Source organism: Bufo bufo, chromosome 5, assembly GCF_905171765.1.
Source record: "Bufo bufo chromosome 5, aBufBuf1.1, whole genome shotgun sequence".
Classification (NCBI taxonomy): Eukaryota; Metazoa; Chordata; class Amphibia; order Anura; family Bufonidae; genus Bufo; species Bufo bufo.
The window spans coordinates 233,900,093-233,924,535 of NC_053393.1; the positions used below are offsets into that span (position 1 = coordinate 233,900,093).

Sequence of the window (24,443 nt, forward strand, 5' to 3'; positions counted from 1 at the left end):
AAGAGGCCTAAGGGTGTGATTTCAAGAATAATGAAGATTGTCCCTCTTTGGACTTTATGCAGCTACTAACGACTGCATACTGAGAACATGAAATGGGCATCTGAACGTCACAACTGGACCACAGAGCAATGGAAACACATTGTCTTGTCTAACGAATCATGGTTTTGTTTTGACATTACGTAGATGGCGCTGTGTGTGTGTCACTTAACTAAGGAAGGGAGAGCACCAGCATGGAATATGGAAACATGGCAAGCCAGCAAACCTAGTGTGATGGTCTGGGAAACCTTTAGTCCTGGAATTCATGTGGATGTTACTTTTACACATTGCACCTACCCAAAGATTATACAGACAAGTACCTGTCTTTTTGCGATTCCCTAATAGCAGTGCCCTGTCTTGTTGCAAAAAATAGTTCAGAAATGGTTTGAGGAACTTGACAACAGTTTGTGTTCCATGGAAACCCACATACAAGACAAGGACATAAAAGATCTGATAACATCTTGGTGGCAGATACCACAGGATGCTTTCAGAGGATTTGTGTAGTCCACATCTGAACGAGTCAACGTTTTTATGGTATCTTGGTAAAGTTATGGTTATGGCTGATTATAGATTATATATTGTGTAGGTGTGAAAAAATGCAACATAGCCTAAGTGACACTACTTGAGGAGAGTTACATGGCATTTTTTATTGTATTCTTTGCTCTATAAGGCGCACCTAACCATAAGACCCACCAACGTTTTAGAGGAGGAAAAATAAAATAATTTTTTTTTTTTATCAGACCTCAGATTAGACCCCAAGACCTGCGCAGTCAGGTAGCTTCAGGTGCTGTGAGCTGTCAGCTGTCTGCGTAGGCCCAACTTGCGTACATTGTGGGTTGTAGCCAGGTCAGGATCATGTGCATAAAATACGGCACATCAAACCGAAAGAGCCAGGTGCCTAATTACACTGCGGAGTGCAGAGCTGGCCCAGGACATGAGGCCACATGAACTGACGGCTAACCCCTTTTAGGGTCCATTCACACGTCCGCATCTGTTCCGCAATTTTGCGGAAAAGGCTGCGAACCCATTTATTTTCAATAGGGCCGCAAAAGAGGCGGACAGCACACAGTATGCTGTCCACATCCGCACTTCCGTTCCACGGCCCCGCAAAAAAATAGAACATGCAGGCACAGACAAGAAAAGGCATTTCATTTATAGTGCCGGCCATGTGCGGTCCGCAAAATGCGGAACGCACATGGCCGCTGCCTGTGTTTTGCGGACTGTAAAACTGTTGCGGATGTGTGGATGGATCCTAAGCCTCAGGTTGCATCAGATTGGCATTCAAAGTCAACAATTGTCAGGCATCTGTCATTATTTTAGTCTGGTCATTGTAAGTTTGCTCCGAAGAACAAAATGTTTCAGCAACACAAACGCCATCACATCTCCTGCTGCCGTAAAACACACAATAGCTCATTTTGAAACAAAACTATTAGGAAAGTCAAGCCAATAAAGAGGCCTGAAATCTACGTGTCCCTAGAGACGAGGCCTCAGACTAACCACATAAAAAAGACGTTTCTTCTGCATTTTTCTTCACTTCCAAAATCTACGAATGTACAGTAAACACCCCTTAGTGACCAAGCACATTATTTTTTATTTTTTAAATCTAATTCCAAGATGTATAACTTTTTGGTTTTTTCATCAATGTACTTGTATGAGGTCTTATTTTTTGCCGGACAAGCTATAGCTTTTAATGCACCATTTTGGGAACATGTAATGATTGATCAAAGCCAGCCGTTTAGTAAAACCCCCTTTGTTTACATCAGTAAAAAGGCGTATTAGTGGTCACTAAGGGGTTAAACCGCAGATTAAATGGATAAGGAAAGGTGTGGAACTTGCTGTCGGTGCATTGCAAACTCCGATTAGAAGGCTATTCAGGATCTTTCAATAGAGGAATATGTCCGATAAAGTGCATTAGCGCAAAAATGAGTTTGATGGGTACTTGTCCTATTGGATAATGTGGTCCATTACATTTAAAAGCTGGGGCGATAATGCTGAATAAAAGCATAGGATGCACTAACGAAAAACGCATGACGAGGCAAGAGCACACCAAAATGTGCAATAATTCCTCAGGGAAAACAGATGTTCCCACCAAGGGATGGATACCTTAATCTTCACTGCATTAAGCTTGTGCCGCTTCCATGTGAGGAAACAGAATGTCTAACATTGAAGACCTGTAGTGTGACGGTCCATTTCCACAATAGTAAAAGCTCAGCAGTGGCATGTAGCCCCGTACAAATAAGGACGACGGGAACACATGTATTCACTTTCAATGCTTCCCATTCACTTATGGCAGGAATGGTAGATGCCCCGTCAATGGCCGTCACACATAACATCTGAGCGTCAGTCATTAGCCCTCTTCTAAATCTATTATAAAGTACCCACCTTAATCAGTGACAGCTACCGCCAGGTAATGTAAGGTGACCATATAGTACATATCAGCCCCTTCCTGATGGACCATTATTACAAATCTGTCATGCATGTAATTAAAGGGGTCTTGTCACTTCAGTAAATAGTATTTATCGTGTAGATAAAGTTAATACAAGGCACTTACTAATGTATTGTGATTGTCCACATTGCTTCCCTTGATGGCTACATTCACTTTACCATCACATTATACACTGCTTGTTTCCATGGTTACGACCACCCTGCAATCCACCAGCGGTGGCCGTGCTTGCACTCTATAGGAAAAAGTGTCGGCCTCTGTGGTGGCCAAGACCGTGGGAACTCACATAGGCTGGTGGCTTTTCTTATAGTGTGCAAGCGCAGCCACTGCTGATGGATAGGAGGCCGGTCGTAACCATGGAAACGAGCAGTGTATAATGTGATGGAAAAATGAATCAAGCCAGCAAAGGAAGCAATATGAATAATAATAATAATAATAATAATAACACATTAGTAAGTGGCTTGTATTAACTTTCTCTACATAATAAATACTATTTGCTGAAGCGACAAAACCCCTTTAAGGCTACTTTCACACTAGCGTTCAGAGCGGGTCCGTCTGATGTCTGCACAGACGGATCCGCTCATATAATGCAGACTTGGGATCCATTCAGAACGGATCCGTCTGCATTATATTGTAGAAAAAATTCTAAGTGTGAAAGTAGCTTCAGACGGATCCGTCCAGACTTTACATTGAAAGTTAATGGGGGACTGATCCGTTTGAAAATTGAGCCATATTGTGTCATCTTCAAACGGATCTGTCCCCATTGACTTACATTGTAAGTCTGGACGGATCCGTTTGCCTCCACACGGCCAGGCGGCTTGCAGCGTTCAGGTGTCCGCCTGCTGAGCGGAGCGGAGGCTGAACGCTGCCAGACTGATGCATTCTGAGCGGATCCGCATCCACTCAGAATGCATTGGGGCTGGACGGATGCGTTCGGGGCCGCTTGTGAGCCCCTTCAAACGGAACTCACAAGCGGACACCCGAACGCTAGTGTGAAAGTAGCCTAAGGAGTTATTCAATAAAATGTATCTGTATAGCGCCACCTGCTGTTTGTTTTTTTCTTACTTTTTGATCTGCTCACTGAGATGGCCGCACACTCAGTTTTATCCTTCAACTGCCTCCTGATCTGTGATAGGGAGAGCATGGACACGCCCCCTGAGCTGTGATAGGGAGAGCATGGACACGCCCCCTGAGCTACATCAGAAAAGACACTCCCCTTGAGCTGCCAGCTTGATATAAATCTAGCAGAGCAGTGAATGGGGAGATCTCTGGATCCATGTGAGGTACAGGGCTGGTTCTAGCTTTGTTAGAAAGAGGTTGTCATGTACTATATGATGTCTGATTTTCATTTTTTACATTACATCATGGGATAACCGCTTTAACCACCTCAGCCCCCAGTGCTTAAAGGGTTTCTATCACTTCGTATGACATAATTAGCTGTCAGACACTAGCGATCTGCTAGTGTCTGCTCTGGCCAACCATCCTACTATAATCACTTGTGGGGCAGCGGTTTTGCTAAAAAACTAACTTTTATAAATATGCTAATGAGCCTCTAGGTGCTATGTGGGCGTTATTAGCACCTAGAGGCTCAGTCTACCTTCATACACAGCCGCCGCCCAGCGCGTCCCTCCAGCCCGCCCATGTCCTCCTCCGTGTGACGCAGCGGCCGAATTCTCGCGCATGCGCCGTGCGCGGCTGTATTCGGCGCATTTGAGATGTGAGCTCGGAGCGGTCAGACATTCAATGCGCATGCGCCGAATACATCCGCGCATGCGCATTGAATGTCTGACCGCTCCGAGCTGAGATCTCAAATGCGCCGAATACAGCCGCGCACGGCGCATGCGCGAGAATTCGGCCGCTGCGTCACACGGAGGAGGACATGGGCGGGCTGGAGGGACGCGCTGGGCGGCGGCTGTGTATGAAGGTAGACTGAGCCTCTAGGTGCTAATGACGCCCACATAGCACCTAGAGGCTCATTAGCATATTTATAAAAGTTAGTTTTTTAGCAAAACCGCTGCCCCACAAGTGATTATAGTAGGATGGTTGGCCAGAGCAGACACTAGCAGATCGCTAGTGTCTGACAGCTAATTATGTCATACGAAGTGATAGAAACCCTTTAAACACCCTGAAAGACCAGGCCACTTTTTACACTTCTGACCTACACTACTTTCACCGTTTATTGCTCGGTCATGCAACTTACCACCCAAATGAATTTTACCTCCTTTTCTTCTCACTAATAGAGCTTTCATTTGGTGGTATTTCATTGCTGCTGACATTTTTACTTTTTTTGTTATTAATCGAAATTTAACGATTTTTTTGCAAAAAAATGACATTTTTCACTTTCAGTTGTAAAATTTTGCAAAAAAAAACGAGATCCATATATAAATTTTGCTCTAAGTTTATTGTTCTACATGTCTTTGATAAAAAAAAAAATGTTTGGGTAAAAAAAAAAATGGTTTGGGTAAAAGTTATAGCGTTTACAAACTATGGTACAAAAATGTGAATTTCCGCTTTTTGAAGCAGCTCTGACTTTCTGAGCACCTGTCATGTTTCCTGAGGTTCTACAATGGCCAGACAGTACAAACACCCCACAAATGACCCCATTTCGGAAAGTAGACACCCTAAGGTATTCGCTGATGGGCATAGTGAGTTCATAGAACTTTTTATTTTTTGTCACAAGTTAGCGGAAAATGATGATTTTTATTTTTTTTTCTTACAAAGTCTCATATTCCACTAACTTGTGACAAAAAATAAAAACTTCCATGAACTCACTATGCCCATCAGCGAATACCTTGGGGTGTCTTCTTTCCAAAATGGGGTCACTTGTGGGGTAGTTATACTGCCCTGGCATTCTAGGGGCCCAAATGTGTGGTAAGGAGTTTGAAATCAAATTCTGTAAAAAATGACCAGTGAAATCCGAAAGGTGCTCTTTGGAATGTGGGCCCCTTTGCCCACCTAGGCTGCAAAAAAGTGTCACACATCTGGTATCTCCGTATTCAGGAGAAGTTGGGGAATGTGTTTTGGGGTGTCATTTTACATATACCCATGCTGGGTGAGATAAATATGTTGGTCAAATGCCAACTTTGTATAAAAAAATGGGAAAAGTTGTCTTTTGCCAAGATATTTCTCTCACCCAGCATGGGTATATGTAAAATGACACCCCAAAACACATTCCCCAACTTCTCCTGAGTACGGAGATACCAGATGTGTGACACTTCTTTGCAGCCTAGATGCGCAAAGGGGCCCACATTCCTTTTATGAGGGCATTTTTAGACATTTGGATCCCAGACTTCTTCTCACGCTTTAGGGCCCCTAGAATGCCAGGGCAGTATAAATACCCCACATGTGACCCCATTTTGGAAAGAAGACACCCCAAGGTATTCAATGAGGGGCATGGCGAGTTCATAGAAATTTTTTTTTTTTGGCACAAGTTAGCGGAAATTGATTTTATTTATTTTTTTCTCACAAAGTCTCCCTTTCCGCTAACTTGGGACAAAAATTTCAATCTTTCATGGACTCAATATGCCCCTCACGGAATACCTTGGGGTGTCTTCTTTCCGAAATGGGGTCACATGTGGGGTATTTATACTGCCCTGGCATTCTAGGGGCCCTAAAGCGTGAGAAGAAGTCTGGAATATAAATGTCTAAAAATTTTTACGCATTTGGATTCCGTGAGGGGTATGGTGAGTTCATGTGAGATTTAATTTTTTGACACAAGTTAGTGGAATATGAGACTTTGTAAGAAAAAAAATATATAATTTCCGCTAACTTGGGCCAAAAAAATGTCTGAATGGAGCCTTACAGAGGGGTGATCAATGACAGGGGGGTGATCAATGACAGGGCGGTGATCAATGACAGGGGGGTGATCAGGGAGTCTATATGGGGTGATCACCCCCCTGTCATTGATCACCCCCCCTATAATGCTCCATTCAGATGTCCGTATGTGTTTTGCGGATCCGATCCATGTATCCGTGGATCCGTAAAAATCATACGGACATCTGAATGCAGCCTGACAGGGGGGGTGATCAATGACAGGGGGGATGATCAATGACAGGGGGGGTGATCAATGACAGGACAGGGGGGGTAATCAATGACAGGGGGGTGATCAGGGAGTCTATATGGGGTGATCACCACAGTCATTGATCACGCCCCTGTAAGGCTCCATTCAGACGTCCGTATGCGTTTTGCGGATCCGATCCATCTATCAGTGGATCCGTAAAAATCATGCGGACATCTGAATGGAGCTTTACAGGGGTGTGATCAATGACAGGGGGGTAATCAATGACAGGGGGGGTGATCAATGACAGGGGGGGTGATCAATGACAGGGGGGGTGATCAATGACAGGGGGGGTGATCAATGACAGGGGGGGTGATCAATGACAGGGGGGGTGATCAATGACAGGGGGGGTGATCAATGACAGGGGGGGGGTGATCAATGACAGGGGGGGGGTGATCAATGACAGGGGGGGGTGATCAATGACAGGGGGGGATGATCAATGACAGGGGGGGGGTGATCAATGACAGGGGGGGTGATCAATGACAGGGGGGGTGATCAATGACAGGGGGGGGTGATCAATGACAGGGGGGGTGATCAATGACAGGGGGGGTGATCAATGACAGGGGGGGTGATCAATGACAGGGGGGGTGATCAATGACAGGGGGGGTGATCAATGACAGGGGGGGTGATCAATGACAGGGGGGGTGATCAATGACAGGGGGGGTGATCAATGACAGGGGGGGTGATCAATGACAGGGGGGGTGATCAATGACAGGGGGGGTGATCAATGACAGGGGGGGGTGATCAATGACAGGGGGGGGTGATCAATGACAGGGGGGGGGGTAGTCAATGACAGGGGTGTGATCAGGGAGTCTATATGGGGTGATCACCACAGTCATTGATCACGCCCCTGTAAGGCTCCATTCAGATGTCCGTATGCGTTTTGCGGATCCGATCCATCTATCAGTGGATCCGTAAAAATCATGCGGACGTCTGAATGGAGCTTTACAGGGGTGTGATCAATGACAGGGGGGTGATCAGGGAGTCTATATGGGGTGATCACCACAGTCATTGATCACGCCCCTGTAAGGCTCCATTCAGACGTCCGTGTGCGTTTTGCGGATCCGATCCATCTATCAGTGGATCCGTAAAAATCATGCGGACGTCTAAATGGAGCTTTACAGGGGGGTGATCAATGACAGGGGGGTAATCAATGACAGGGGGGTGATCAGGGAGTCTATATGGGGTGATCAGGAGTGATCAAGGATGAATAAGGGGTTAATAAGTGACCGGGGGGGGGGGGGTGTAGTGTAGTGTGGTGCTTGGTGCAACATATTACTGAGCTACCTGTGTCCTCTGGTGGTCGATCCAAACAAAGGGGACCACCAGAGGACCAGGTAGCAGGTATATTAGACGCTGTTATCAAAACAGCGTCTAATATACCTGTTAGGGGTTAAAAAAATCACATCTCCAGCCTGCCAGCGAACGATCGCCGCTGGCAGGCTGGAGATCCACTTTCTTACCTTCCGTTCCTGTGAGCGCGCGCGCCTGTGTGCGCGCGTTCACAGGAAATCTCGGCCATCGCGAGAGGACGCGCCGGCGCGTCCAGGAGAAATGAATCAACCACCTCCAGGACGCGTCTGTGCGTACAGTGGTCCGGAGGTGGTTAAAGGGTCACAGAATTTTCATAAAACTTTTGATGTCATAGAGACATATCAACAGTTTTCATCGGTGGAGGTTTGAGGGCTGGGAACAAGGAGAGAGAAGCGCTTGCATATCACACTCTCCTTACTGCGGGGGATGGAATCGAGACCGGCTCATATATAATTCCTACTGAGCCCATCTCACTTCCTCTCCTGCACCAAGGAAACAGAGCGGACTACGCGAGCACTTCTCTCTGTGTCCCAGTGCACAGACCCCCACCAATCAAAATCTTGAATATGTCTCTAACATCAAACAAGCATAGTCAAGAAATGTCAAAATAACAGATGACTGAGTACACCACCACTATGGGCAATACCTTCAACCAAGTGCCCCCTGTAGTTTGGCACTGGTACTGAGGGAAAAGTATTAAAGAATTCTGACAATAGATAGGTAAAGAACACAAAAAACGTTTGCACACCCAAAATATATCACAGAAATTCAGTTTACTGAAACATAATAGATGAATGCAACAAAAGCAGATTAAAAACACTTAAAGGGATTTTCCTTTTTTACGTTTTTAATTTCTCTCCCTCCCCGTTGGACCTGTGGAGTCAAGCATACACAGCCGCTCAGTTCTAGCTCCTTCAGTCCACTGCTTTCTTCGCGGAACTCCGATACTCGTATGTAAACTTCCAGCATGGACAGGGTCACATGCAACACGGCAGCCAATGACTGGCCGCAGCAAAGATGTGTCCCCCAAGCGGCACATTACTGGGTCAAGATGCGGCAAAAAACTGCCGTACTTGCTTGTACCACATTTGTTAAGTGCTTTATAAACTATTTTTGACTCGTCCAACAAGGAGGCGTAACTAAGTGGGAAATGAGTGATGGTCTATAGCAGTAATGGCTAACCTCCGACACTCCAGCTGTGGTGAAACTACGACTCCCAGCATGCTCCATTCATTTCCATGGAGTTCTGAAAACAGCCAAGCAAGAGTGCATCTTGGGAGTTGTAGTTTTACCACAGCTGGAGTGCCGGAGGTTAGCCATTACTGCTATAGACCATCACTCAAAAAAAATCACGCACACAAAATTGGGACATGAAGTTACCCAACTAATAGGTGGTATAAACTAATATGATCTTAGGAGTGCAGGACGATACCACCGCGGGCGACTCAACGTGCACAGCATCATTGTAATCTATGATACTGTGTGCTCCCGATCAATGCCGCTCCGGGACATATGACCAGCTCACGGACCATACGGTCGTATGCAAGGGCCCTTATTTTCCGGGCGGTCCGCATTTATAGCTGCATCAATGTTCCTGAACATCCTCACAGAGATGGCAGCTACACTCTATGGCCCCTTTCACACGGGCGAGTTTCGCTTCTCTGGTCACACAAGTAAGATATGACGCTTTTATGTTAATTTGCATAAAAGGCGGGAAGTACAAAAATGCATAATACTTATTGAATTCGTCTACAAATGAAATTAAAAGTGTAATTTAAATGTTTAGGGTAACACAATGAACATTTAGAAACGCTCAGTGAGGGTAGCATAGTAGAGGTGACAGGTTCCCTTTAACTCACATTAATCCACTTGATCGCGCAGCCTGGCTTCTCTTCTGTCTTCTTTCTTTAGGACCTGGGTAAAGGACCTGTGATGAGGTCACTGCGCTAATCACATGGTCCGTCACATGATCCATCACCATTGTAAAAGATCATGTGATGGACCATGTGATGAGCGCAGTGATGTCACTACAGGTCCTTTACCCAGGTCCTGAAGAAAGAAGACAGAAGAGAAGCCGGGCTGCGCGAAGTGGATTTAGGCGAGTTAAAAAAATATTTTATTTTTTTTTTAACCCCTCCAGCCCTATTGTAATATGCATTCTGTATTAACCCCTTAGGGACCCATGACGTACCGGTACGGCATGGTTCCCGAGTCCTTTAGGACCCATGACGTACCGGTACGTCATGTATAGTTCCGATCACCGCCGCCCAGCGGGCGGTGAACGGAACCTGGTGCCTGCTCAAATCGTTGAGCCGACACCTTGGCTTAATGCGCAGGGGGGGTCCCGTGACCTCCCCGTGTCAGCGATCGCCGCAAACCGCAGGTCAATTCAGACCTGCGGTTTGCGGCTTTTACCTGGTGCGGCGGCAGTGCCATCGGGTCCCCATGGGGCTGTAGGGGGGACCCGATGGCATGGAAGGCAGCGCGATGCCTTCCTGAGGCATCGCGCTGCCTTCCGGTGATGAGCCTGTGAGATCCAGCCCCCTGGATCTCACAGGCCGGAAGCTTTATGAGTAATACACACAGTATTACTCATACAGCCAATGCATTCCAATACAGAAGTTTTGGAATGCATTGTAAAGGATTAGACCCCCAAAAGTTCAAGTCCGAAAGTGGGACAAAAAAAAAAAAGTGAAAAAAAAAAAGTTGAAAAATTAAAGTTTTCCCCCCAAAAAATTTAAAGTTTCAAGTAAAAATAAACAAAAACGTCATTTTCCCCAAATAAAGTTAAAAAAATGTGGTAAAAAATAAAAAAATATATAAAAAAAGGATACATATTAGGTATCGCCGCGTCCGTATAGACCGGCTCTATAAACATATCACATGACCTAACCCCTCAGATTAACACCGTAAAAAAAATAAAAACTGTGCTTAATAAACAATTTTTTTGTCACCTTACATCACAAAAAGTACAACAGCAAGCGATCAAAAAGGCGTTTGCCCACCAAAATAGTACCAATCTAACGTCACCTCATCCCGCAAAAAATGAGCCCCTACCTGAGACAATGGTCCAAAAAATAAAAAACTGAATATGGAGACACTAAAACATCATTTTTTTTGTTTTAAAAAAGCTGTTATTGTGTAAAATTTACATAAATAAAACAAAGTATACATATTTGGTATCGCCGCGTTCGTATCGACCGACTCTATAAAAATATTACATGACCTAACCCCTCAGATGAACACCGTAAAAAATTTAAAATAAAAACTGTGCTAAATAAACAATTTTTTGTCACCTTACATCACAAAAAGTCACACGCACCCCAAAATAGTGCCAATAAAACAGTCATCTCACCCCGCAAAATTATTCCCTACCCAAGGTAATCGCCCAAAAACTGAAAACTAAACATTTTTCAAAAAAGAAATCAGTGTAAAATTTACATAAATAAATAAAAAGTATACATATTAAGTATCGCCGCATCCGTGACAACTTGGTCTATACAAATATCACATGATCTAACCTGTCAGATGAATGTTGTAAATAACAAAAAATAAAAAACGGTGCCAAAACAGCTATTTCTTGTTATCTTGCCTCACAAAAAGGGAAATACTGAGCAACCAAAAATTATATGTACCCTAAACTAGTACCAACAATACTGCCACCCTATCCCGTAGTTTCTAAAATGGGGCCACTTTTTTGGAGTTTCTACTCTAGGGGTGCATCAGGGGGGCTTCAAATGGGACATGGTATCAAAAAAAACCAGTCCAGCAAAATCTGCCTTCCAAAAACCATATGGTATTCCTTTCCTTCTGCGCCCTGCCGTGTGCTGGTACAGCTGTTTACGACCACATATGGGGTGTTTCTGTAAACTACAGAATAAGGGCTAAAAATATTGAGTTTTGTTTGGCTGTTAACCCTTGCTTTGTTACTGGAAAAAATGGATTAAAATGAAAAATCTGCCAAAAAAGTGAAATTTTGAAATTGTATCTCTATTTTCCATTAATTCTTGTGGAACACCTAAAGGGTTAACAAAGTTTGTAAAATCAGTTTTGAATACCTTGAGGGGTGTAATTTATAGAATGGGGTAATTTTTGGGTGGTTTCTATTATGTAAGCCTTGCAAAATGACTTCAGACCTGAACTGGTCCCTAAAAATTTTGTTTTTGAAAATTTCTGAAAAATTTCAAGATTTGCTTCTAAACTTCTAAGCCTTGTAACATCCCCAAAAAATAAAATATCGTTCCCAAAATGATCCAAACATGAAGTAGACATATGGGGAATGTAAAGTAATAACTATTTTTGGAGGTTTTACTATGTATTATAGAAGTAGAGAAATTGAAACTTGGAAATTTGCAATTTTTAAAATAATTTGGGTAAATTTGGTATTTTTCTTATAAATAAAAATGATTTTTTTTTTAATTTCATTTTACCAGTGTCATGAAGTACAAAATGTGACGAAAAAGCAATCTCAGAATGGCCTGGATAAGTCAAAGCGTTTTAAAGTTATCAGCACTTAAAGTGACACTGGTCAGATTTGCAAAAAATGGCCAAGTCCGTAAGGTGAAATAGGGCTGAGTCCTTAAGGCTGGGTTCACACTTGAGCGTTTTACAGCGCGTTCAAACGCGCTGTAAAACGCTCAACACATGAAAACCAATGCTTCCCTATGGCCCTGGTTCTCACTTGAGCTTCTTTGGGGCGTTTTGACGCGCGTTTGTGGCCATAGGACACTGCAGTCAATCACACAAACGCGCGTCAAACGCGCGTTTACTATTGCAAAAAACGCGCGACAAAAACGCGCGTTAAATGCGCATATAAAATGCGCTCAAGTGTGAACCCAGCCTAAGGCCCCTTTCACACGGGCGAGTATTCCGCGCGGATGCGATGCGTGAGGTGAACGCATTGCACCCGCACTGAATACCGACCCATTCATTTATATGGGGCTGTTCACATGAGCTGTGATTTTCACGCATCACTTGTGCGTTGCGTGAAAATCGCAGCATGCTCTATATTCTGCGTTTTTTACGCAACACAGGCCCCATAGAAGTGAATGGGGTTGCGTGAAAATCGCAAGCATCTGCCAGCAAGTGCGGATGCGGTGCGATTTTAACGCATGGTTGCTAGGTGACAGTCTATTCACTGTACTATTTTCCCTTATAACATGGTTATAAGGGAAAATAATAGCATTCTGAATACAGAATGCATAGTACAATAGCGCTGGAGGGGTTAAAAAAAAAATAATAATAATTAACTCACCTTCTCCTCTTGATCGCTTAATTCCCGGTCTCTTCTTTACTTCTTTAATGATGAGCTGTGGGCTAAAGGACCTTTGGTGACGTCAGATCACATGCTCCAATCACATGGTCCATCACCACGGTGATGGACCATGTGATTGGAGCATGTGATCTGACGTCACCAAAGGTCCTTTAGCCCACAGCTCATCATTAAAGAAGAGACCGGGAACTACGCGAACAAGAGGAGGAGGTGAGTTAATTTTTTTATTTTTTTTTAACCCTCAATTGATCACCTACTAAGCATTCTGTATTCAGAATGCTATTATTTTCCCTTATAACCATGTTATAAGGGAAAATAATAACATCTACACAACACCTAACCCAACCCAAACTTGACTGCAGTCCCTCCGCAACGTATCATCTGGATTGCGGACCCCATACCCGCATATGTGATACTGTGCACACACGGGCGGTGCCCGTATATTGCCGCAATACTGGCACGGCCAGCACACGGTCATGTGCATGAGCCCTAAAGCTGTTTTAAGGGGTCAGAAAAAAATGTTTTTCAACAATTTCTAGCCCTGCCTACCAGACATTACATATCCCACATATCAAGATGACCACAATGGCAAGAAGACAAAGTTTAAGGCCTCATGCACACAACTGTATTTAAAAGAGCAACTACACTTTTTTTAAACTCTTGATCTGTCATAGGGACATATCAAAAGTGTTGTTCGGTGGGGCTGCCCAGCACTGAGACCCCCACGATCACTAGAAAGAGGAGTCTGAAGAGCCAAGCCCTGCTTCTCCTCGCTGCTGAGCGCGGTAGTGAAGGTGGTCTCAATAGAAAGTCTACCAGACCGTCTTCACAATCCATCTCAGCAGCGAGGAGAAGCAGCTCTCGGCCGACTCATCTCTAGCAATTAGTTGAGGTCTCAGCGCTGGGACCCCCACGATCAACACTTTTGATATATCAAAAGTTTCAAAAAAGTGTAGTTACTCTACACTACGCTAAATAAGCGAAGAAAAAAACTAAGTATTTCGAAGCCACTTGGACTTAAAATAAGGGGGTAAATATCTAGGTAATAACTATTTAATATCTGACTTTTTTTCAATGTCAATCGCTTCTATCTTAGAAAGACCTTGGTTTTTCTTACGTTATTGAGGAATTTTTAGCCTACTCTATTTTGTAGAACTTGTTTAAACGAAACCCATCACCTCTACTATGCTGTCCGTGCCGAGTATAGTCACACACCCGGTCACTTCTGAGCTAGAATTCAGTGGAACGGACAGGACGATGACAGGAAGATGAGTCCGATGAGACTCTTGGCCCCACCCTCCCCTGCCATCTGCCGAAAACTGGCAGTTTTTTTTTCATGTTAAGCAAAGGGAAGAAACATGCCAGTCATGGGCAGGAGAGGGCGGGGCCAAGAGTCTCATCGGACTTCTCTCCCCCCACAAAGTTGGCGCTCGCTGCGTGGTTCGCCCTGTCAGTACTGTTAAGTACTGAATTTCAGCCCAGAAGTGACAGCTCGCGAGGGCAGCATAGTAGAGGCGACACTAGGGAGGCTCGTCCCTGCCACAGCAAAAATATTAATGGGGTGGAAAAAAACGCAACTGTGCCATAGTTTTATAGATTTCATTCTTTGTAGCGTTAACTGTGTGGTAAAAATGACACTTTACCTTTATTCTGCAGGTCAATACAATTACAGTGATACCACATTTGGATACTTTTATCTTGTTTTAATACTTAAAAAAGAAAAACTTTAAAAAAAATGTTTTTTTCTTTGTATCATCATATTCTGACACCTATAACTTTTCTTTTATATTTCCACCTACGTAACTATGCAAGTTCTAGTTTTTTTGCAGGGTGAGCTGTAGTTTTTATTAATACTATTTTGGGGTACTTTTTGATCACGGCATTACCTATTATGTTTATTTTTTTATATGTACAATGTGGAAAGATGGTGGTTTGAATTTTATTCTTTCAGGGTTTTTTTTTTTACTTTATTTTGAGCCCTCCTAGGGGACTTCTGTTATGTACTGCTAACATTAGCACATCGCTCATGTCAGTCAGCGACATAACGTTATTTCTCATGACAGAAACCCTTTAAACATGTGACCACTAGATCGCCTCTACCACAGACTGCAATAGTTTACAACTGTAGTTATTCGGAAAATGTACATCATCCAATTGAGCTAGGGCCAGAGCTCACTTTACTATGACGACCTGGGGGCCTTCACAAGGCTTTCGGCTGCCATAGCAGCACAAGCGGCTCCCGCTATCTCGTCTCTGGGAAGCCGTTGAGTCACAGGGTGCCACCCGCTCATGATAAATTACCTCTCAAATAATAATAACTGGCACCAAAATAATTTGTTCCTGTAAACTTTTACATTAATGTGCCCAATATTTTAGTTTAAAGGGTGTAAACTGATGCAAACATGTATGCATTATGACACATATATAGCCATATAAACAAGACTTCATGATATACACATTCATAAAGATAAGCAAATATTCCGAGAAACAATTTTGGCGATGGCAAAAAGTAGGGATCGACCGATTATCGGTTTTACCGATATTATCGGCCGATATTCAGTATTTTGACCGTTATTGGTATCGGCATCTATTTTGCCGATATTCCGATAACGTATTGGGAACACAGATCGCGCTGCTCTCAGCGCTCTCTGTGTTCCCTCAGCAGCACAGGGGAGAAGGAAGCAGTGTCTCCTCCCCCTGTGCTGCTGCTGCCGCCGCCAATTAGAGGGGAGAGGACAAGAGGAGGGGCGGGGCTGTGGCCACCGCGCCACCAATGAAGATAAGTCTTTCATTAATTCATATACAGGAGGCGGGATCTGGCTGCAAAATTACATAGCCGGCTCCCGACCTCTATCAGCGGTAGCTGCGATCCGCGGCACCTGAGGGGTTAACTACCGCGGATCGCAGCTACCGCTCATAGAGGTCGGGAGCCGGCTATGTGATTCTGCAGCCAGCTCCCGCCTCCTGTATATGAATTAATGAGAGATTTCTCTTCATTGGTGGCGCAGTGCGCCCCCCAGTATTAATCATTGGTGGCGCAGTGCGCCCCCCACCCCAGTATTAAAAACGTTGGTGGCGCAGTGCACCCCCCCCCCCAGTATTAATCATTGGTGGCAGTGGCCACAGGATCCCCTCTCCCCTCCTCCTCCGATCGGAGCCCCAGCAGTGTAAGGCGCCTGGGGCTCCGATCGGTTACCATGGCAGCCAGGACGCTACTGAAGCCCTGGCTGCCATGGTAAGCTCCATGCTGCTGTGTGCACAAAGCACAGAGCAGCAGGGACAGTGTGAGATCTATCAGGGTGAATAGGACAAGGGTTCTAGTCCCTAAGGGGGTTAAAAGTTAGTAAAAAAAAAAAAAAAAAAAAAAAAAATATTAAGTATAAATGAAAAAGAAAGATTTAAAAAAAAAAAAATACACGTTAACAATAAACATATAAATTTTCAGCAGATTTGTGTAGGAATTTTTTTTTTTTTAAAAATGAAAATTCCCAGAATATCGGTATACATTATCGGCCTGAAAGTTCACAAATTATCGGTATCGGTCCTAAAAAATCAATATCGGTTGATCCCTAGCAAAAAGCCATTGAGCTCCCACAAAGCCATGGAGGGGGTCAAGTGACAGCTTTGGAAGCACACCGATATAGGGGCACATTCACCAGTGCCAGTAGTCAGGAGATTCAGGTCAACCGAATGACAAGCAGCATGAAATCCCGACAGGCTCCATCGTTACAAAAACAAACGTCATTAATGTGGACAAATCAATTTCCTTATGAAGAGTTTGCTTTGCTAATGTTATGTTGCCCCTTCCCGCTCCTAGGATCCAGAGCATTTGTGGGTGGTAAACCCTCTTCTGTCATGCAAGGGGCCCATGCTCGTCCATACAGAGGGAGAGCCAGGCGTAGAACAGGAGCCACCCTACACTCTTGTACAGAGGTGGGCAGGAAGGGAGTAACTCTGGCAGGAAGTGTACACATGGCCACTGCTGCTGGACCATACGGTAGGTGATGGACAAAAACACTGATGGGCATATGGAGTGGCGAGGAGGTAAGATCTAAAGAATTGTACAGTTTTGAAAAATCATGGTATTTTCAAAAATAAATATCTTAATATAAACCACGTTAACTTACATTGATGAGATGGGAATATCCCTTTAAACAAGCACTCCTTCAAAAATCCTTATTCTCTCGCCCATTAGAAATGCACATAATGTAAACTGTAGTGAAGGTAATCTTCTTACTGGTGACTGCAGTTGTGAGTTATAACCTCCCTTCTGATCCTCAGCTGTGTCATGTGACCAACACTCTGATCTCCAACTGACACAAGACAGGAAGTCAGTTTCTCTATTCATTCCTATGAGACTGACATTGAGGCCCCCATAGGAATACACAGAGAAAGTCACTTCCTGTCCACACATACGATTTGGAGAGTCAGAGTGTTGGTCACATGATACAGTCTCTGGTAAGAAAATTCACTACAGATTACATCATGTACATTTCTAACAGGTCAGAGAATTATTTTTTTTTTGCGGGAGAGTTTCTTTAAAAGGGTTGTTTGCCTTTTTCTTACTGATGATCTATCCTTTGGGTAGGTCATCAGCATCTGATTGTCAGGGGTCCGACACCCTGGAACCTTATCTGAAGGATAGATCATCACAGGAAAGCTGCGAGAAGGGTGCGGTGCTACTGCGAGCGCTGCTGCCTTCTCAAACAACCGATCAGATACTGATGACCTATCCAAATGATAGAAAATCAGTAAGAAAAGGGCAGACAACCCCTTTAAGTTTTAGTATGGCTAAGGGCGCATTCACACGACCGTATAAATGGATCCGCATTCGTTCCACAAATTTGCGGAACGGGTGCAGACCCATTAATTTCAATGGGGCCGCAAAAGATGCAGACAGCACACCGCATGCTGTCTGCATCCGTTGTTCCGTTCCGTGGCCCCACTAAAAAAATATAACATGTCCTATTCTTGTCCGCAACCACGGACAAGCTTAGGCATTCTCTATATAGCGCTGGCATGAGCGGTCCGCAAATTGCGGAACGCAAAACACTTACGGTCGTGTGAATGCACCCTAAGGGATAGTTCACATAACAGTTTCATTTTCCGTTCTTTAAAAAAATTAAATAAAATCCTTTAAAAAGAACTGATTCTGGAAAAAGACGGATCCTTTAAAAAAAAAAAAAAAGGATCCTGTGCATCAGTTATGGACATCTGGCATCAGTTTTAGCCATTTGCGCCTGACATCCATTTTTTAGACAGAAAAAAACACTGCAGGCGTCTAAGGCCCCTTTCACACGAGCGAGTATTCCGCGCGGATGCGATGCGTGAGTTGAATGCATTGCACCCGCACTGAATCCGGACCCATTCATTTCTATGGGGCTGTGCACACGAGCGGTGATTTTCACGCATCACTTGTGCGTTGCGTGAAAATCGCAGCATGCTCCTCTTTGTGCGTTTTTCACGCAACGCAGGCCCCATAGAAGTGAATGGGGTTGCGTGAAAATCACAAGCATCCGCAAGCAAGTGCAGATGCGGTGCGATTTTCACGCACGGTTGCTAGGAGACGATCGGGATGGAGACCCGATCATTATTATTTTCCCTTATAACATGGTTATAAGGGAAAATAATAGCATTCTGAATACAGAATGCATAGTAAAACAGCGCTGGAGGGGTTAAAAAAAAAATAATAATTTAACTCTCCTTAATCCACTTGATCGCGGAGCCCGGCATCTCCTTCTGTCTCCTTTGTTGAAGGACCTATTGGTGAGCATTAAATACAGTTACAGGACCTTTGATGACGTCACTCCGGTCATCACATGGTACGTCACATGATCATTCACCATGGTAAAAGATCATGTGACGTACCATGTGATGACCGGAGTGACGTCATCAAAGGTCCTTTACCCAGGTCCTAAAGAAAAGAATACAGAAGCAGATGCCGGCTGCGCTATCAAGTGGACTAAGGGGAGTTAAACATTTTTTTATTTTTTTTTAACCCCTCCAGCGCTGTTTTACTTTGCATTCTGTATTCAGAATGCTATTATTTTCCCTTATAACCATGTTATAAGGGGAAATAATACAATCTACAGAACACCGATCCCAAGCCCGAACTTCTGTGAAGTTCGGGTTTGGGTACCAAACATGCGCAATTTTTCTCACGCGCGTGCAAAACGCATTACAATGTTTTGCACACACACGGAAAAATCGCGGGTGTTCCCGCAACGCACCCGCACATTTTCCCGCAACGCCCATGTGAAAGAGGCCTAAAAGATGGATTTCATGCGGGAATGTCACAAACTGATGCCAGCTGTGCATACCTGATGGACAGGATCAATTTTTTTTACAGGATCAGTTTATTTTTATTTTTTTACAGGATTCGTGTTTTTCTAAAAATAACGGTGATGTGACTACTCCCGAAGCCAAATGTATCTGGTGCTCCCTTTTATCATAGTCATACATTTGTTGCTCATTATCAGGACACATAGCACACATGTACAACCGCCAGCCCGAAAAAACGTATTGCAAACCTTGCACCAGATTCCTAAAAAAATAAAAATAAAAATGAAGGTCATCAAAATTAAATCCACACCCAGCACCTCCACCAATCAGCTATGAGTTGCACCGACAGTGGCAGAAGTAAACAATGTACAGAGCCGGAACACCACAGCGCCATACCCTCTGTAGTGGCTGTTCTCAGGTACTGCAGCTCACTATGGTGGAGATGGTGCACAGGAAGGCAGACATAGTTGCTTAGAACAAGCAATTAGATTGCTCCCCCTCACGGCATACCAAGCACAGTATGATACATTGTACAGTGGCAGTGTACTGTAGTTCAGGCCTATTCAATTGAGGCCATGTGACGGAGGAATGTGACCTAGGAAGAGGTCGCAGCGCTCACCGGAGCACCACAGCCTCTTCAAACAGTCGATGGTGAATGTGCCGGGTGTCAGACCCTCACAGATCAGGTAGTGATGACCTATCCCACCAATATGGGTGAGTGGTCACTATGTGAAACTGGTGCTTCAGCATCTAATCCCGAGAGGTCAGAGCTGGCATCGGAGGTCACAGTAGCATCTGTAACAGCGGCGGCCGTGCAGGGATCAGGAGCGACACGGGTGCCGGAGAGCGAGGTAAGAATAATCTATATGAGGGGCATTATAATTTAATGGTAGGAGCGAGGTGCCCTCCTGAATGTAACTGGATCACTGTCCTCAGCATGGTGATGCTGCACTATGGTACTTGGTTTTGCTGTGGCGGTATGTCGTGCTGCATTACGGTATTGCTGGCCCCGCCTACTTCTCTTGTCCCTGCCTACTTGTGGCCCATTTGTATTGCCCCACCTTCTGTCAAGTTGGACCCGCCTACAACGTGGGGCTATGTCATAAGCTCCCAGTCCGCCCCCGCTAGTTATATCGCACAATGAACGCCGTGAATTTAAAGTGCAAAAAAACAACGGCGAAACTGCTTCTTTCCCATTACCGCCACAAAAAAAATAATAAAAAATGAACAAAATGATGTCACTAAAACTACAATTCGCCCAGCAGAAAACAGGCCCTCACGCGGCTGTATCGACAGAAGAGGCCATGGCCAATAAATCTGCCATTCAGCGCGTCCTCCAAATACTCCTCAGAAAGGAGAACTTGTACTTTTCCAGAAAATCTGCAGCTGGCACTGCTATTATCACAGTTCTCACCAGCTGTGCCACACTGCCAGTGACGTTACTGATAACTGTGCCCCATTATGTCTGCAGCTCCACCACACACAGGAGAAGAGGGCAGTCTGCTGACGGCTACACCCGGATATACACCGCGATACACGGAGACGTATAACGGGCAGGCAACGGGAGGGATCTGCTAACCTGATCTGGAGAGCCAGCCAGTCCCTGCGTGTCAGCCATGACAGGAAGAGCCCAGTCACATGACAGCCAGGGCCCGTCCATGACGTCAGGAGCACGTGATCAGTCACGTGTGTGGGAGGAGGCGGCGCTGTGTGCGCAGGGAGAACGGGCTCTAGTGTTGTGCTTCCTGACTGAAGTAGATTTTTGTGGGTGTAGTGGGGCCCAAGTGTGTAAATGTCTCTCTAGCAGAGCTGTCTGTGTGTAGTGGAGCCGGAGTGTGTGTAAATATCACTGTAGCAGAGCTGTCTGTGTGTAGTGGTGCCTGAGTGTGTGTAAATGTCACTGTAGCAGAGCTGTGTGTATAGTGGAGCCCAAGTGTGTAAATGTCTCTCTAGCAGAGCTGTGTGTGTGTAGTGGAGCCCAAGTGTGTAAATGTCTCTCTAGCAGGGCTGTCTGTGTGTAGTGGAGCCGGAGTGTGTGTAAATATCACTGTAGCAGAGCTGTGTATGTGTGGTGGAGCTGGAGTGTGTGTAAATGTCTATGTAGCAGAGCCGTGTATGTGTGGTGGAGCCAGAGTGTGTGTAAATGCCACTGTAGCAGAGCAGTGTATGTGTAGTGGAGCTGAAGTGTGTGTAAATGTCTATGTAGCAGAGTCGTGTATGTGTGGTGGAGCCGGAGTGTGTGTAAATGTCACTGTAGCAGTGCCGTGTATGTGTGGTGGAGCCGGAGTGTGTGTAAATGTCACTGTAGCAGAGACGTGTATGTGTGGTGGAGCTGGAGTGTGTGTAAATGTCTATGTAGCAGAGTCGTGTATGTGTGGTGGAGCCGGAGTGTGTGTAAATGTCTCTGTAGCAGAGCAGTGTATGTGTAGTGGAGCCGGAGTGTGTGTTAATGCTGTGTGTATATATATATGTGTTGCAGCAGGGCTATGTATGTATGCGTATGTACAAAATTGAGGTCGTATACAAAGGCTGTGGACCAGAGTTTTTGCATGAAATCTCAAAAATTTGTACACAAACTATTTATTTTTCTCATTCTCCACAGTTTTCAAAAAAATAGTTGGGGGGGGTCAGCAAATTTATTGAAAACAGGTGTAAATTATAACTGAAATGTATGTCGGACACTGCAGTAAAAGGGTTTTCCAAGTGTTTTCTTGTACTGATGGCCTGTCCTCAGGATAGGTCATCAGTATCTGATTAGTGGGGTCCGATACCTTGGAACCCCTGCCGATCAGCTACTTGCCGTAGCTCCACTGCCTTCTCTCAGTTTACATTGTATAGCGGCTGCATATACTTCTATGGTCATCACACAGCCTACGAAAAGAAGGTTCTACTGTGAGCGCCTCTGCCTTCTCAAACAGCTGACCGGGTCCAGGGTGTCGGACCCCCACCGATCAGATGCTGATGATCTATCCAGAAGATAGGTCATCAGTTTAAAAAAAAAACACTTTGAAAATCCCATTTAGAGGTTGTTGACGTCTTATTCCAGCGGCATATGACAAAGGACATGCATTGGCTAACGACGCGAAAACACAACAAAGGAGGCGGTCCATCGGCGTTGTTAGCCGGCGCATGCGCAATAGTTACTGTGATGCTGTACAAGGAATGGGCATCGCAGTGCGCATGCGCCGGCCAAAGGAATGAGTGCGCAAGCGCGGGATATCGTCAGAATAACAAGTTAGTACAAAGGCGGTCAGAGGGAAAGGATGGGCGGGCAGAGGGTAGGAAGGGGTGGAGGGACGCAATGAGAAGGCTGAGCAAGCAGGGCACCTAAGAGAGTAACGCCGCCCCTGGGCACTTGCGAGCCCTCATTTGCATATCTTATAAAGATCGTTTTTGAGGGTTCTATAAGTCCAGGATTGATGCCAGAGGTAATGTTTTTATTAACTGTAAGCATGCTAGGGAGCTGTGGGAAGGGTTAAAAAAGTGAAATGCTGGTGACAGACTCCCTTTAAGGTCAAGTTCACACTTCACTTATCTGGTCAGTTAGTTCCATCGGTTATTTTGAGCCAAAACCAGGTGCGGGTCAAAAACACAGAACAGGTACAGATCCCATTATACCTTATATCTCAGTAGGCTTCATTACTGGTTTTGGATTAGAATGATCAAATAACTGAAGTGTGAGCTTGGCCTAAATCTGTCAAAATCCCAAAAACTGCTGTAGTATTCTATTGCAGTCTGCGGTATAAGTCAGTGTTTCTCCTTTCCAGTCATCAGGGCCACCTGCCGGTCATGTTTTCAGGATTTATGGCCAACCTGTTGGTCTTGTTTTCAGGATTTAGGACCCATCTGCCAGTTATGTTTTCAGGATTTAGGGCCACATGCTGGTTATGTTTTCAGGATTTAGGACCCACCTGCCAGTCATGTTTTCAGGATTTAGGGCCACATGCTGGTTATGTTTTCAGGATTTATGGTCTATCTGCCGGTCATGTTTTCAGGATTTAGGGCCCACCTGCCGGTCATGTTTTCAGGATTTGGGGCCACCTGTCGGTCATGTTTTTTAAGATTTAGGGCCACCTGCCGGTCATGTTTTCAGGATTTCCTCAGTATTGAGCAGGTGACATCAGTTTATCAGGATTGATATAACATAGGTAGGTGGGCCTGAGGACTGGAGTTGAGGAACAGTGGTATAAGTGATCAGAAATCCCATTTTCAAGCCAGGGCTCCTGTACTGTACTGTACCTGTGCTAAAACACTGAAGCGCTAGCAGGGAGTAGGACTTAGGGGCCAGCCATAATTATGTCTTCACTGCCTGGCCCAATCCATCAAAGTGGTGGGGGATGGTCTGTAGGAGAGAGTGGAGCCTCTGGGTGCAACAGCAACGCCGTCATTGCCCTCAGGGATTAATTTGTATTTTATTAATACTGTTCTCCGTACGCCTCCCCAACGGCACTAAGCAGGAGAGTATCCCGCCTCCCAGGGACAGGAAACAACGTAGAGAACAAAGTTTAAAAACCTCCTCTCCTTTACCTTCTCCAGTTGTTTCCTGTCCCTCAGGGATGAGGTAGAGAACTAGCGGGTTCCCCTGCTATCTTCTTCGCCCAGCCTTGGGTAAGTATTCCCTGCCATTCAGGAGGGCTGTGGCAGAGCAGCGGAGTTCAGGGACGAGAGATGGTTCCTGGCGCTTGCTTCGGCGTAAGTCCTCCTTTCAGGGCAGCAACGGCTCATATCGGAGCCTACAGAGGGGACGGACGGCGCTGGACACTGTTGGGCCGAAATCTCGCGAGATCGGGTCACGGCAGATGCCGCGAGACTTCCCGGCTGTACCATGTGACCAGGAAGTAATTAAGCAGCGATATGGAGATCCGGACGCCGTGCAGAGCATCTTGGCGTTCCGGATTAGACACTCACTATGTCGCTCCCCGTGGAGAGGCCGTCCGATACCCCTAAGGCCCTCAGCCCGGTAAGCCTCCTCTTGGGAAAGAATTATTTTTCTATCTTCATACTTGTGCCACTGTTTGGTTCACTGGTGGAGGTTCTCC

General features: G+C 45.1%; 1 protein-coding gene across 1 annotated transcript in view; it reads right to left on the reverse strand.

The window, feature by feature from the left end:
* VPS41 (VPS41 subunit of HOPS complex) overlaps nucleotides 1–21,064 on the reverse strand; it is a 321,046-nt gene extending 299,982 nt beyond the window's left edge. The window contains exon 1 of the mRNA XM_040432167.1: nucleotides 20,984–21,064. Within this exon, the coding sequence (XP_040288101.1) occupies nucleotides 20,984–21,064 (81 nt within the window). The remainder of the gene's footprint in view (nucleotides 1–20,983) is intronic.
* Nucleotides 21,065–24,443: the final 3,379 nt, after the last annotated feature.